Genomic DNA, 16315 nt, shown 5'->3' on the forward strand with positions numbered 1-16315 from the left:
CAGTAGTTTGGAATGGGCTTTTTAAAGAAGTGGTCATTAGCTCTTTCTTTTAATTTTTCTGTACACTGTGGACTATTCATGTCCCACAAGTATCAAGCCATAAGTGTAAACCTTCTCATGAGTTTCTTTCTCAGGCTCAGTCTTCTGAGAAAAAAGAACACATTCTATTTTAGCTTCTGCTTCATTTTCCTTACACCTGAAATTTTTAGTTGTCTGAAGTCAGTACTTGCTGCAAAACAAGATGCACAGCCTCACATACAGAAGCAGTAGCAGAAATGAGGATAAACCATGACCATAAAACAAAGGCCTGAAATAAAGTGAGAGACCAACTAAGAAGGAACTAGACCACAACGTTACAGAAGAATACAGATGGTTAAAGGTTTTCTACAGCAGTTGCAAACTTTCCTATCCATGCATCATCATTCTAGATGCACATTTATTGCACAAATAATTTCACATTGGATGACTGTCAGTCTCCTTCAAGTAAAGGAATCCATGTCAGTCAGACAGACCTTAGGAAAGTAGAAATACACCAAAGTCTTTCTCTTGGCAGCTGAACAACTTCAAGGTGAGGATGGAAACTACTTTGCCAGCCCAACCATTGCAGGAGATCTTTTAATGTTCTAAGGTCTACCAGCCACAACGAGGCCCAGCTTTACCCTTGGGCCACTGTTTCTCAATGTATTTCTTTGGACAGTAGAAAGGGCCTCACACGACAACCAGGACAAACTGAACTTTTACAGCAGGTTTACATCTTTCAGACATTTCAAATTACACCACCAAAAACCTTTTCAACTGACCTGCATCTGGACAGACAGAATTTTTCTTGCTACTCAAACAATACACAATACACAACAGGAAAGCTGCCTTTGCAGGCAGACACCACAGAAGGAAAAGTTGCATAGCCAACTTCTCCTTACCTAAGAAGAAGGATCACCACATGGATGCAGGCAAAAAGATTTCTTTGGTTATAACACACAAGCAAAGGGTAGCTCTGATAAAGATTCAAATGCCAAAGCATCACCTCAAAGACACCACCATCCTGCTTTAGAACATTGGAAAATAAATGACTCTCAAATCTCAATATGTTGAAGAACCAACATTCAAGACATGGTCAGTGACCACCTCAAAGGAGCCAATATCTCTGTCCTAATACCTAAAAGTTCAACTTGCATGAGCACCTTCCTATGCTGCTGCTATAACATGTATTTTCAGACCCAAACACGTCCTGCTTAAATAAGTCTACAGGAAGAGTTAAGGAATCAGCAGCGCTTCACACAAAGCTAACCACAGACTTTTTTCCAATTACAGTTCTCAGAATTCTACTTCATTTTATCAACACACAGAAAGATATCACAGAAGGACAGGTAATTGCCTACACCTTTCTTGCACCCGAAGGACAAAGATGAAAACGTGAATAAAGGAATTTACTTGCTCACCACATTATCATGGAGAAAGGCTGAAAAGAGTGCAAATCATGAGCAGACAAGGATATATGGGGGTTTTCATGCTGCATTTGAAGACAATCTTACACTATTCAAGTATGTCTGCTGTCGGGATGATGCATGATGCTGCTCATAACACAAATATTCACTGGCTGATAATGCAATGTATTCCCTAAGAAAAGCCCAAACTGACAGGGTAATTAGTATTCCACGAGTCAGGGGACCCAATGAGAACCTGGTGCGAGATAAAAACACAAACCCCTCTCTAACCAAACTCCAGTCAAACGTAGCCGGTCACTACTTCTGCCTCCCACATTGACTGTCACGCTGAGCCATCATTCTAGCGTCACCTGCCGGCAGCCAATGCGGTGCTCCAGGAAACAGCCAGAAGCGGGCGAGGAGGGGGCAGAGGAGCAGGAGCGGCAGAAGGGGGAGACGTATATAGGAGCAGGTCCATGGAAAGGCACTCACCGGAGCAGCGTCTGCGTCGTGTGGGCAGACGGTGCCAGGATCCTCCCCGAGAAGCGGGGCGGGTTCGTCGGGAGGCAGAGGGCGGGCCGGGAGGGTGTCGCAGCAGCTGCCGGGCTTGCTCTTTCGGGAGTCCGCGGTGAGCGACACCTCGTGCGAGTAGGAGCTCAGGAAGGCGCGGACGCCGTCGATGCCCACAAAGTGCGTGGCCGGGACGCCACGCAAGACATCACCCGCCGCCGGAGGAGGCAGCTGAGAGCGGCGCCAGCGCCGCAGGCGCAATAACAGCAGCAGCAGCAGGAAGGCGAGGAAGAGGCAGGAGACGGCCGCCACGGCCAGCACCAGCCAGCGCGTCAGGCTGCCCGCCGCCTCGCCCAGCCCCGCCGCCGCTGCCTCATTGCCCAGCTCGGCCAGCAGCTCGGCCACGCTCTCGGCCAGCACCACTGTCAGCGTGGCCGTAGCCGACAGCGCCGGCCGCCCGTGATCCTTCACCAGTACCACCAGGCTCTGCCGGGCAGCGTCGCGGGCCAGCGGGAAGCGCGCAGTGCGCACCTCGCCGCTGTGCAGCCCCACGCGGAACAGCCCCGGCTCCGTCGCCTTCGCCAGCTCGTACGACAGCCACGCGTTCTGCCCCGCGTCCGCGTCCACCGCCACCACTTTGGCCACCAGCGCCCCGGGCTCCGACGACCGCGGCGCCAGCTCCACTCCCGACCACCCACCCACACCGGCCCCGGACACGGGCGCTGCCGGCGGGTACAGCACCTGCGGTGCGTTGTCGTTCTCGTCCACGATCACGAGCCGCACCGACACGTTGCTGCTCAGCGCCGGCGAGCCGCCGTCCTCCGCCACCACCCACAGCCCCACCTCGCGCACCTCCTCGTAGTCGAACGAGCGCAGCGCGTACAGCGCGCCCGTCTCCGCCTGCACCGACACGTACGACGACAGCGGCACGCCCCTCACCCGCCCGTCGCCCAGCCGGTACCGCACGCGCGCGTTCTGCCCCCAGTCCGCGTCCCGCGCCCGCACCGTCAGCACCAGCGCGCCCGCCGCGTTGTTCTCGGGCAGACGGGCGCTGTAGCTCGCCTCGCTGAACACCGGCGCGTTGTCGTTCACGTCCAGCACCCGCAGCGCCAGTACCGTGCTGCTCCACAGCGACGGCAACCCGCCGTCGGCCGCCCTCACCGTCACGTTGTACTCTGACACCTCCTCCCGGTCCAGCTGCCTCGTCGTAACCACGTTGTAGTAGCTGCCGCGAGAGCTCTGTAGGCTGAACGGGACTCCCTCGTCTAGTGAGCACCGCACGTGTCCGTTGGCCCCCGAATCCCGGTCCTGCACATGCAGTAGGGCCACCACCGTTCCCGAAGGGGCGTCTTCAGATACCTCGCTCAGCGCTGAGCGCACTGAAATCTCGGGCGCGTTGTCATTTACGTCAGTCACAGTGATGAGCACTTTCGCCGTGTTAGACAGCTCTCCTCCGTCCCGTGCCTGTACCTCAAATTCATGTGCGGGGATTTCCTCAAAGTCCAAATCTTCCTGAAGGGATATTTCTCCTGTCTCAGTATCCAGGTAAAAAAGTTCTGAAGCCCGCTGTGAGATTTCATGGAAACTGTATTTCACGTGCCCGTTCATTCCCTCGTCAGGGTCCGTCGCTGTGACGGTGACGAGGGCGGAGCCCACGGGCACGTCCTCAGGCACACGCACCGTGTACTCTGCTTGGCTAAACACGGGCGTGTTGTCGTTTGCGTCCAGCACGACCACACGGATCTGCACCGTCCCTGTCCGCGCCGGCTCTCCGCCGTCCCTTGCCCTGAGCACCAGCTCGTGAAACGCCGCCTCTTCCCGGTCCAGCGCCTTGGCGAGCACCAGCTCGGGACGCCGATCGCCGCCGGAGCCCTCCTGCATTGCCAGCGAGAAATGCTCGTCACCGCTCAGCTCGTAGCTGTTCAGGGAATTCGGCCCCCAATCTGGGTCCTGAGCTTTGACCAGGGCAAACCGAGATCCTGGGGCTGTCGACTCAGTGATTCTCATTTCCAGCTCGACGTCTTTGAAGCTGGGCGCATTGTCATTAATGTCATTAATTTCCACATCGATTTCATAAAACTTCATTTCCCCCTCCACTATCAGCTCACAGCGCAGCACGCATTGCTGCTCACTCTCGCACAGCTGCTCTCTGTCTATCCTCTCCGCCGTCACCAAGTGTCCCGTCTTCCCGTGCAGAGAGAAATACTGCGTCCTACCTTCAGAGATAAGGCGGACACCATCGTCGCTGAGCGCCGGCATCTGCAGCCCCAGGTCTTTGGCCACGTCTCCCACGAAGGAACCCTTGGGCACCTCCTCAGGCAGCGAGTACCGCAGCTGCCCCCACGCCGCTTCCCACGCCGACAGCAGGAAGCAGCACAGCACGGCCCGCGCCCGGGGGTCCCAGCGCTTCCCCGCCGCGCACATCTCCGCCGCCTCACCGCCGTCACGGATCCCGATCCACCTCTGGCTCCGGCTCCCCGCTGCGGTCCTTTTCCGCCAGTTCCTCCGGGTCGCTGCAGCTCGGCGCCACACCGCGGGGACGCTCGCAGCCCTCCCGAACGCCGAGCGAGCCAGCGAGCGAGCCGGACCGCAGCGGGCGGGGCGCCTGCCCCGCTCCGGATTCCTCGGTCTCGTCCTCGGTCAACAGCGGCGCCCGCAGCCTCCTGTCGGAATTGCAGCCACACAAGCGCTCTGTCTTTCGTTTCCCATCTGTTTTAGAAGCCAATTAATGTTGTCCTAATATAATTTTTAGAATATTTCCAGCCCCGTCCCACATTTCCTTTAGCAAAATAGTCCACATAGATTTTTGTCGGTGTGCTTGAATTGCCTTCCCTTCACTCATTCTCCAAAGAAAACGGTCATTACAGAAACATATTAATTCTCCTCATACAAGTTGCAGTAAAGATCCTCCTTCAAATGGTGACTGCTGTTTTCCTGCTTTGGCTGTTCTTATCGTTAATGCTACCCGATTTATACTGCACGGGAACTTGTCAACGGTGATATATCTAAAGCAAATATTTAATTTTCCTTACACGACATACAAAATAATTCACGTCATATGCCATTCGTCCAAAAGCACAATTTCCATCATGCTTGTTTTTATAGGAATTATGTTTCAATAGTAGGCTTAAGGAATATCACCAGAAACAGCCTCTAAAACCCTAAAACTGATGGTCAGAACCTTGCCTGGAGAGCTAGAGCTCTAGCGACAGGAGCTTTGCTCCAAATGCTGCATTTCACACGTAACTCGTTTCAAATTAACTGCAGCACCATCACTGGCTGAGATGACACATTTAAAGTCTGAAGAAAATGAAGTCAGTCAAATGAAACGGCACCCCCAAGATCTTACATATCTGTAGGAATTGCTCAAGCTACTACCACTGTCATTTCTCCCTACAAGACTTCCGGCGAACACACTCTAGGAGGAAGCTCTACTACTGCCCGAAAATCATTCTCTGCCACCTTTCCCGGTTTCAGGCTGTCGTTCACTTGATCACTTTGTACTTACTATGCCACAACTACCCAGGAAGCAGACAAGGACCTACACTGGTTTTGGCCAGAACTATCTGCAGGACCCGAATTTTTATCTCTTCTACAATGAAATTTCATTCAGCACGCTACCATGTCTGTGAAAGACACATCAAGAACAGTTTAAAAAAAGGGAACTAACACCCAGGAAAAGAGAAAGAAAAAAGAACACAATAAAACAACGCATATTTCCTTTCATGGAGAAAAGACGGACCTTCCTTCTGGGAAGGAAAACGTTTGGATCCAGCTTTCAAGGATGTTCAAGTATATCGGTTTAGAAAAACAAACAAACATAACCCACAATCAACCGACCAACAACAAAAACAAAAACCACGCATTCAAGAGAATTTTCTTGACAGCTTTAGCGCTATTAATTTACCACCTTCAACAACGCATTTTAGCCATAACTTCTCCTTTCACAGAACACAACCCATAAAATCTTTCAAAGGGAAAGCAACCACATTTCAGGAAGGAAAAACCTCCAACATGAAGCACACACCACGTTTTCCCAAATACGTCACGCAGAATAATTACCTGCAGCGTTCACTGAAAAGAAATCATGAGAGTTGTAGCCAAGACATTCAACTGAACCTGCGACAACAGAACAACCAACTAGTGTTGTGCTGCGACAGGAAGGGCAATGCCCTGTTCCTTACTTCGTTCCTTTCTTCACGAGCACTCGGCCTAGCGCGCGCCATCAACACCGGCCAGAAATAATTCAATTAAATGGAAGCTCAAGATAGAGTCAAGAAAGCAGGAGAGCGCTCTGGCTTACCGATCTGCGATGTGGCGGGCAGATCTCCAGCACCGGCGGTGCTAGTCGGGCTCGGCTTCCCGCAGGACTCCCCACCCAGCAGTTCCTCTGACGGCCAGCGGAGGGGGCAGCCAAGTGGCCTCGGTCAGGGCACGTCCCGGAGCCACGCACAGGTTGTAGGAGTAGCGCAAGGTGCCCTCGCAGAAATCGGCCGGAAAGGCGGCGCCAGCCAGAGAGAACCGCTGCCCGCCCAGGCAGCGCAGGACGGCGGTCGGCCCGGCCCTCCGCAGCCGCGACACCAGCGTCAGCACCAGGCTGAGAAGGAAGAGAGCCGACAGCAGAGCCAGAGCCAGCACCAGGTAGAACTGCAGCTCCGCCGGCGAGTCCGTGCCCGCCGGCCGCTCGCTCAGCTCCGGCAGCGCCTCCTGCAAGCTCTCGGCCAGCACCACGTGCAACGTGGCCGTGGCCGACAGCGCCGGCTGCCCGTGGTCCTTCACCAGCGCCACCAGGCGCTGCTTGGCCGCGTCGCGCTCCGACACGGCCCGCGCCGTGCGCACCTCGCCGCTGTGCAGCCCCAGGCGGAAGAGCGCCGGCTCCGGCGCCTGCAGCAGCTCGTACGACAGCCACGCGTTGCGCCCCGCGTCCGCGTCCACCGCCACCACCTTGGCCACCAGGTAGCCCACCTCGGCCGTGCGCGGCACCACCTCGAACGGCGGTGCCTCGCTTTCTGCCGCCGCTGCCACCGGCCACAGCACCCGCGGCGTGTTGTCGTTACAGTCCAGCACGTAAATGCGCACCTTGGCCGTGGTGCTGCGCGCCGGCACCCCGCCGTCCTGTGCCCGCACCGTCACCGTGAACTCGCGGCACTGCTCGTAGTCGAAGGAGCGCTGCGCGTACACGCCGCCGCTCTGCATATCCACCGACACCGGCGGCGGTGCCGAGCCTGCGCTGCCGCCTTCCAGCCAGTAGCTGACGCGCCCGTTGGCGCCCGCGTCCAAGTCCCGTGCCAGCACGCGCAGCACCGGCGCTCCCGCCGCGTTGTTCTCCGCCACGCAGGCGCTGTAGACCTCCTCCTCGAACACCGGCGAGTTGTCGTTCACGTCCGACACTTCCAGCACCAGCGCCGCGCGGCTCGACAGCGCCGGGCTGCCCCTGTCCCTGGCCACCAGCGTCACTCGGTGCTCAGCTGCCTGCTCTCGGTCCAGCGCGCTCGCCGTCACCACCTTGTACGAGCCTCCCAAGGACGCCACGAGCGACAGCGGCGCCTCTCCTTGACAGCTCGCACCGCACCTGACCATTCTTCCTGGAGTCCGGGTCGTTGACGTTTAGCAGGGCCAACACAGTGCCGATCGGAGCGTCCTCAGAAACTGGACTCGACACCGACAGCACGGTGATTTCAGGGGCGTTGTCGTTCACGTCCAGCACCTCCACCTCTACTTCGCAGTATGCCACCAGACCGCCCCCGTCCTTTGCTTCGATGGCCAAGCTAAACGTGCTCGTCTCCTCAAAGTCCAGCGCTTCCTGCAGTGTGATGGTTCCGCTCTCTGCGTCCACCATGAACTTCTGAAGCACCTTGGCTGGCATTTTCCCGACGCCGTACGTGATGTGAGCGTTAGTTCCAGCGTCTGCGTCGGTGGCCGAGATGCTCAGCACCGTGGTGCCCCGCGGCGCGTCCTCGCGCAGGCTCACTCGGTACCGATCCTGTACGAACACGGGGGCATTGTCGTTGGCATCGGTGACGTTGATACAGACATGGGCAGTGCCGCTGCGGGGCGGGTCGCCGCCGTCCAGCACCGTCAGCATCAGCTGCAGGCTCTGCTCTCTCTCCCGGTCCAGCGCTCGGCGTAGCACCAGCTCCACAAACCTGTTGCCGTCTTGCTTCTTCTTCACCTCCACCTCAAAGTACCTGTTGGCCTCCAGCTCATAGCCGTGCAGGGATTGCTGCCCACGTCTGCATCTTCGGCGGCTCCCACGGGAAATCGGGCACCGGGAGAAGTCAACTCATTGATTTCCAGCTGGAAATGGTCTTGGAGGAAGCGCGGTGCATTGTCGTTGATGTCCTGGATGGCCACCTCGACATGGAAAACGTTGAGCGGATTGTGCACCAGAGCCTCGAAGCTGACGGAGCAGGTCGGTGCCTCGCCGCACATTTCCTCCCAGTCCAGCCTCTCGCTCACGTACGGGTTGCCGGTGTCCCCGCTCACGCTGAAGTATTGCTTCTCGGCGCTGAGACGCAGTTTGCGTGCCGGCAGCTCTGCTGGGCTCAGCCCCAGGTCCCGCGCCAGCGGCCCCACCAGCGAACCTCTGTCCAGCTCCTCGGGGATGGTGTAGCGGATCGGCTCCGGCACCGCCTGGCAACACACCCTTAGCAGAACAGCGGCCAGCAGCAGCACTCGCCCCACTGCTCGTCGCGGCCCTGGTCTTTGGCAACGCTCGGCGCAGTCGTCCCTCCTGCTGCCGTGTTCCCTCACTTCCAGTTGCGGTCGGCCCCAAACGCAGGGGCCGCCAGAGGGCAGCGGTCTACTCTCCGGCTCGGATGCCCCTGCTCGCCGCGCCACCTCTCGTCTCTGCTGCCCGTGCTGCTGCCTCTATGGCAGCAAGAGCGAGAGCAAACTGCGGGGGCGGGCCGCGGCGGCGTCTGCGGCTCCAGCATCGCTCTGCATCGGGCAACAGCGGCACCCAGAGGTGCCGTGATGGGAATGCAGCCGCCGGATGGCCGCCGTCACACGGGACCGGGATTCTGAACCCAGTTTTGCCGTCTCTGTTTGATTAAATTGTGGAAAAGCTTAATGTGAGTGAGAAGGTGCTTTAGAATCGCCATGAGTTACAACGAATAGCTGAAAGAAATATTCACTGAATTGCAATAAAAATGCATCTGAGCTACTCTTAATCAAAACAAGAGGGAGCTTCTTAGGTCTCAGGTTTGTATTTTCGGTTCTCCTTTTCTTTTTTGGAACGAACATCAAGAAAGAAGTACCCGTGTTCAAGCAGACAATAAGTAATCAGGAACAGAACAAAACAAACGTAATTTCAGTCTTTTTTGTGCTGTGCTTACAAATGTTTTCTGTCTTTCCTGCATTTAATCCTTCTGTTCATGTATATCTCAGGTGTTTAACCCACTGTTCATTTTTCTTTTAGGGAGAAGAGGAAGGACGCTGAGAATGTATCACCAGAGAGGCAAGGGTGCAAAATGTATATAATATTTTGCAGAATAATATTTTCTACTCTGTTTATTTTTTTGCATCTACATACTTGATAAGGGGGAAGTGAAATCCACATTGAGCCTTCCATAGAACCCAAGAATTATCAGGGTTGGGAAAAAAACTTGAAGATCACTTCTTTCTCCCATCTGCCATGGGCAAGCACATCCTTCCCTTCATCAGGTTACTCAGAAGGCAGGAAGTAGAAAGACAGAGGAATAAGTGCATTGTCTTAGGCCAAGCTTATTGAGCAGAAGAAGCAGAAATTATAATGTATGACAACTGAGTGACTAAGGGAGAGCAATGACAAGCAGGGAAATGTCCATCCGTTCATCTATGGCCCTGCCATCAACAGAAACCCCCTGTGTCTTCTGTCCAACACTACTCAGCTTCCAGGTTTGCTTCTGATCCTCACAACTAGCAAAAACATATCACGAGAGAATAATCCACTATGATCACACCCAAAAGGGAGGTACATGTGCCTGCTGAACAAGATTCTGTGAAGAAATACAATTGTAAAACACAGGAATGATAAATGTCAGAATTAACAGAGGAGAGGTTATCCAACAGAGACTGAGTCACATCAAAGGATCAGCACAGGGGGAATGCCCTTCCCTCTTATCACACACACTCTTCCACAGAGATCTGCCTTCTGCTGAAGTCCTGCTTTCATCTCCTCTTCATACCAAAAGCAGAACACATTTCCTCACATCTCCTCAGATCTAACTCTAAAGCCTTCCTCTGGAATACATATTAGGAGAGTGCTTTTAGGAAATAATCATCAGCTCTCAGCAACTTTTGCTACTCTGTGGCCTGATCATCCACATGCAAATATGAAGCTATAAGTGTAAGCACCTTATCATGCGCCACTTTATTTTGCCAACACTTTATTGCTGAAGGACTGTTGATGTCTTTCAGAACAAGGAATCGAGGCTCAGCTCAAGAATGGCACAAGCCTTGGCATTAGGCATAAAATCAAAGCATTGCTCAGACAAAACTGTATTTCCCCACCTATTTTCCTTGTACAAAGCCATAGAAAATAACCAACGTGTTTGCCATGTATCAGCCATTCTGGGATTCTGTCACCTTAAGGAAACAGAAGAATATCAAAGTCTTTCTCTTGGCAGTGGAACAGCTTCAAGTTTTGGATGGAAATTCCTCTCCAAGCACAGCAATTATAAGTCTCATAGAATCATAGAATCAATCAGGTTGGAAGAGACCTCCAAGCTCATCCAGTCCAACCTATCACCCAGCCCTATCCAATCAACTTGACCATGGCACAAAGTGCCTCATCCAGTCTTTTCTTGAACATCTCCAGGGATGGTGATTCCACCACCTCCCTGGGCAGCCCATTCCAATGGCAAATCAGTCTCTCTGTGAAGAACTTCCTCCTAATATCCAGCCTATACTTCCCCTGGCACGAGAGTCACCAGCCACAATGAGGCCCAGCTTCAGATCTGGACTGAAAAAACCCACAAGGCAAGAATGAAAAATATCCAAAAGTGAAGGAAGTGTGAGTCAACTTTTCTGATCCTGTCAGATCTAGTAAGTACAGAGGAAAGGTATCTCATTGGTAAAAAGACCATAGGAGGTTCACTCATAAACTGATATGGATCTTCAAGAAATTTCTTTGCGTTATGAAGCAAGGAAAACACATGGAACCAGAGCTGAGGACCTCATCTAACAACCAGGACAAAATGAACATCTAGAACTTCCTTTTAGCCGTTCACATGACAGCAGAGTGAACTCTTCCATCTGCCCTGTCTGTGTACAGGCAGAGATATACAATCTGCCCACACATCACACAGCAGCAAAACTGCCTCTCCAGACAGATGCCATTGAAAGAAGCACTGTGAACACAACTTCTTGGAACCTATGGATGATAACAGAGGTGCACACAAAGAGATTTTTACTCATCCCATATAACGTGAAGAACCTTGAAAAGATTGGAAATGCCATGAGCAATATGGTGTTCAGTTAAAGTCCAGATCATCCAAGTACCTGCTGAAAGGCAACATCATCTTTCTTCAGTACAACAGCAACTTGCAACACACATTATACCATCACATTAACATGAAGTTTGCATCTGTGCCCAATTCATACCATTCATAGGAATCATCATGTAGCTGGAAATATGATAATAATATGATGAAACCACAACTTGGCCAGCTGGAGTCTGAGCAAAGTGATATTGAAAAATAAGACTCAGTTTCTGTGGGCCAGCTATAAACCCTGGGAATCCACAAAATACATGCCATGTCTACACCAGTACCTCCTCACACAGCCCTTTGAAGACCCTCCTCAAACTATTCTAGACTGCAAGGCTGTTGCTCTTCATCATGTGTACATAGACTCCCATGCTCCATTCTTATGCTGCAGACCAGTGTGTCTCTAGGAGCACAGGCATGGCTGTGAAATCCTCTTTACAGCTGTAAACACCAAAGGTGTGTACAGCAAGTGCTTCGGCACTCAGACAATTGGCAAAGATTTGACATTTCTCATGTAAGTAGGCACCTCGAGGTTGAGTTTTACTTCACAGAATCACAGAATCAACCAGGCTGGAAAAGAACCTTGAGATCATCCAGTCCAACCTATCACCCAACATCTTCTAATCAACTAAACCATGGTACCAAGTCCATGCTTATTTTAAACACTTCCAGGGACTGTGAATCCACCACCTCCCCAGGCAGCCCATCCCAAAGGTCAGTCTCTCTTTCTGGGAAGAATTTCCCTCTAACATCCAACCCAAACCTCCCCTGGCACAGCCTGAGATAGTGTCCTGTCCTTCTCTCACCAGTTGCCTGGGAGAAGAGACCAACCCCTAGCTGGCCACAACGTCCCTTCAGGTAGCTGTAGAGAGCAAGAAGGTCTCCCCTTAGCCTCCTCTTCTCCAGGCCAAACACCCCCCAGCTCCCTCAGCCTCTCCTCACACGGCTGTGCTCCAGACCCCTCCCCAGTTCTGTTGCCCCTCTCTGGACATGCTCTAGCATCTCAACATCTCTCCAGAAATGAGGGACCCAGAACTGGACACAGTACTTAAGATCATCTGGTTCCAACACCCCCTGCCACGGCCAAGTGTGGAAGATACTAGATGAAAGTGGATTTATTTCAGCACTACACTGTCTGTGCTGATGCTGCTCATCCTGGTCTGCACACTTACATGGAGCTCATCTAAGTCAGAGCAGAGCCCTGGAGCAGGCTGCCCAGAGAGGTGCTGGAGTCTTCTTCTCTGGAGACTTCCAAGACCACCTGGATGTGTTCCTGGGTGACCTGCTTTAGGTGATCCTGCTCTGCAGGACTTGATGATCTTCAGAGGTGCCTTCCAAAGCTGCTGGCAGAAAGGGACCTGGGGGTGCTAATGGACAAACAGCTAAATAGGAGCCAGCAGTGCCCATTTCTGTCCCATGACATTTCTCATGTAAGCAGGCACCTTGAGGTCAAGTTTTACTTCATGACAAGAAGTTAGATAAGAACAAGAAACATAGAAGAACGAAAAGATCTGGTGGAATAAGAGTACTTAGGCCAAACTTTTTGAGCAGAATGAACTGAAATCACATGGTACTCCATGGTGATTATGACAATAAGAGAACTGATCATCTGTTCTTCTATACCCCACCGCCCACCAAGAGATCTCTGCCATGTCTCACCTCCAGCACTGCACGACTAAGTTTGCTTTTGATCTTCTCAGAATTGATAAAAACGTATCATGAAAGGACAGCACACTAAGATCACACCAAGAAGGGAGATACATTTGTCCCTTCATCACCATTTTAAGAAGATTTATGACAATTGGCCAAGAGTAGATCACTTATCGACAGAGACTGGGTTATCAAAATAATGCTAATGCAGAATCTCCTCCCCTCTTTTGTCACAGACACTGTTCCACAGATATGCCACTTCTGCTAAGATGATGGTTACATCTGTTGCCCCCAAGAGTAACAGATCACAAAGAGATCCTCCCATCTCTTGCCTTCCACACCCACTGAAGCAAGAGGCAATAACACACAACACATTACAAGCAAATCATTTACGTAGGAAACTGAGAAAAGGAAAACAAACCTTGAATCAGACAAGCAAGAGAAAGAGTGGTAGGAGGAATCCTTTTAAGAAATAGTCATCAGCTCTCAACAATTATTTTTTTTTTACTCTGTGGCCTGCTCATCTCCCACATCTATAAAGCCCTAAGTGTGAACAGCTTCTCATGGGCCTCTTTCTCAAGCTTGGTCTTCTGATAACATAGGTTCTGATAATGTAGTTTCAGTGCATAAGATAAATGCAGCGGCAATAAACAGTCATCCAAGCATCAACTCAAACACACCATAATCCAACTACAGCATGTTGGCCAACTTGGAAGATACATGACACTCATGGCTTAACATGAAGAGCAGGTTTATGTTCAGGAACTGGAAACAGGAAACCATATTTATGAATCCACAACTTGGCCAATCACATTCCAAGCTGGACACTATATGACACCTCCAGACTCATACCATGTAGTCTGCAGCAATGAGCCCTGCGAGTTAACAAACCACATCCCACATCTCCACTAGTCCCTCCTCACACACTGCACACTCAACACACTTATACCCTTCACATCTCACTTTACTGTCATGGATTTTATTCCTTTGCAGACAGACCCCTCAGGGAACTTCTTCTGACCATGGATAATGTTTTACTTCTCTCTATGCCTATGTGACAAGCAAGAGCATTTCTTCCAGTAACACTTTGAGGAATCAAATCTATAAAAGTCTTTCTCTTCAGAGCTGTAAACATGAAAGACACAAAAGACAGTCAGAAAAATGTACCAGATGTGGTCATCCACACATCATCAGAGACAAAGACCCACCTTCAGATCATGACAATGAGCACAATGAGGAGTTCTCACAAGCAGAAAGGAAGGGATCTCTACATACTCTTGTAGAAAATGGCACTGAGAGGAGGTATATCATTCAGATATTTAGTAGGTAGTAAATGCACATTTTACTCTTCCCAAAACTCCCATTGGAAAGGAGCAACACATTTTCTTGGGCTTCTCAACAACTCCTCAGGCCCAGCTCACTGAACTCACATCTCCAAGTCCTCACAACTTGCAGGGGGTTCCTTGACCCTCAGAAATTTCAAGCACATGACATCAAAGAGCTTTTTGCCCAGACCATTTCTCATCCAGGTGCACATCCATCACACTGTGGACTTCATTCAAATATGCTTATAGCTCTAAGAAGGCAGATGCATTTGTCTGCTCACAAGTCTGCTGGGAACTAAAACCTGGGGTCTAAAAGTAAACAAGCTGCCTTCCAGACAAGACTGGCTCAGTAACCATCTGCACAGAATCAAACACCCTCTCCTTTTATCTCACTGTGCAATTTAAATCTCTCCCTTTCTCTACCCATATGGCTCTTGTTATAACCAAACAAGCCAAATCAAGGCCTATATGAATAAACCAAGCATAAAAGCTGATGAAACAATATGGCAGCTTAGGCTGGGTACCTAATGCTACTGCCACATAAGCTACACCTCCAGTGTCCCAAGTATCCAACCCAATAAGGTGGACACAGGAAACAGCATATTTCTACCCATAAATCCTGCACCCTATAAATTCATCTGCAAAGTAATTTTCCTCCTTTCTCTTCCCTCTTCGCTCCTGTGGGAGATACTTCCTACTGGGTAATGGTGGGGGAGTATCTCAAGGCCTCTTAGGACTGTCTAGGCCTAATGCCAGGAGGAGAAGGGGGGGCAGTCTCAGATCTGGCCAGCCTGAGACTAGCCTAGTGTGGCAGTTTAGGCTGGATGCCCCCTGCCACTGCTACATGAGATACACCTCTGGTGTCCCGGGTGCCCACCCAGAGGGGTGGACACAGGAAACGGCGTATTTCTACCCATAAATCCTACGCCCTATAAGGCCATCTGCAGAGTCATTCTCTTCCTCTTTCTTCCCTCTGCTCCCATGGGAGATGTCCTCTCTTATCGGGTAATGCCGGGGGAGTATCCTCAAGGCCTCTTAGGCCTGTCTAGGCCTAATGCCAGGAGGAGAATGGAGGGGGGGGCAGTCTCAGACCTGGCCAGCCTGAGACTTGCCTAGCAGTAGGAGGGGGGGGAAGGAAGAGCCCTGAGGGGTTGGGTAGACCCTCAGGTGGGAGGAAGGGAGGACTGGGAAGCTTTTGGGAATCCTGTGAGGGGATTCTGTATGCTTTAGGATGTTCTTTTCCACTATGCTTTGTAGTTTGTAGTTTTCTGTAGCTTCACCAATTCGTTTTTCCATTTTAACTTTTTCCATCACTCTCCAATCCGTTTGCGTGTGTCATTCTTTTGTCCCTTTCGGGGCAAGAGATGTTCTGGCTGGCCTCAAACCAGCACACCTAGCAATGCGGGTGTGGGGGGGAAGAAAGAGGCACAGGGGTTTTGGGTAGACCTTCAGGTGGGGAGAATGAAAGAGCAGGAGGTTTTTGGGTATTGTGAAAGGGATTCTGTATGCTTTGGGATATCTTTGCCACTATACTTGCAGTTTTTGTAGTTTCACCAATTGCTTTTCCATTTAAACTTCCCACCACTCTTCAATCCGTTTGTGTGAGTGTCATTCTTTTGTCCCTCTCGGGGCAAGAGAGGATCTCTCTGGCCTCAAACCAGCACAAACAACAAAATAAAACTCCTGTTTCCTCCAGCAGCCCTTCAGATGCAGCCATGCAAATTTCCTCAAAGAGGAGCAAACACACAACACATACAAGGGCATTGTCGAGGTACCATTGGACAACGATCACATTCCTCCACCCAGTCCAAAATAAACAAAGCATGAGCAAATATCAAGGCACATCATTGCCTATTGTGTCATCAAGGAGAAACAGAGAGACTGAGAATAGAAACACAAGCCCTTATGCTTGCCTTAAGCTGATAATGTCAATTCA

At 51.4% G+C, this 16315-nt stretch overlaps 1 protein-coding gene and 1 pseudogene across 1 annotated transcript; both read right to left on the reverse strand.

The window, feature by feature from the left end:
* Positions 1-1780: 1780 nt before the first annotated feature.
* LOC128972848 (protocadherin gamma-A10-like) lies at positions 1781-4358 on the reverse strand. The gene is made up of 2 exons (XM_054388975.1): positions 1917-4358; positions 1781-1795 (listed from the first exon to the last, which is right to left on the reverse strand). The coding sequence occupies exons 1-2, from the start codon at positions 4356-4358 to the stop codon at positions 1781-1783; spliced, it is 2457 nt and encodes an 818-aa protein (XP_054244950.1).
* Positions 4359-6278: 1920 nt separating this feature from the next.
* On the reverse strand, positions 6279-16143 carry LOC128972849 (protocadherin gamma-B5-like; annotated as a pseudogene).
* Between the last annotated feature and the right edge of the window lie 172 nt (positions 16144-16315).

Source organism: Indicator indicator, chromosome 18 (assembly GCF_027791375.1).
Source record: "Indicator indicator isolate 239-I01 chromosome 18, UM_Iind_1.1, whole genome shotgun sequence".
Classification (NCBI taxonomy): Eukaryota; Metazoa; Chordata; class Aves; order Piciformes; family Indicatoridae; genus Indicator; species Indicator indicator.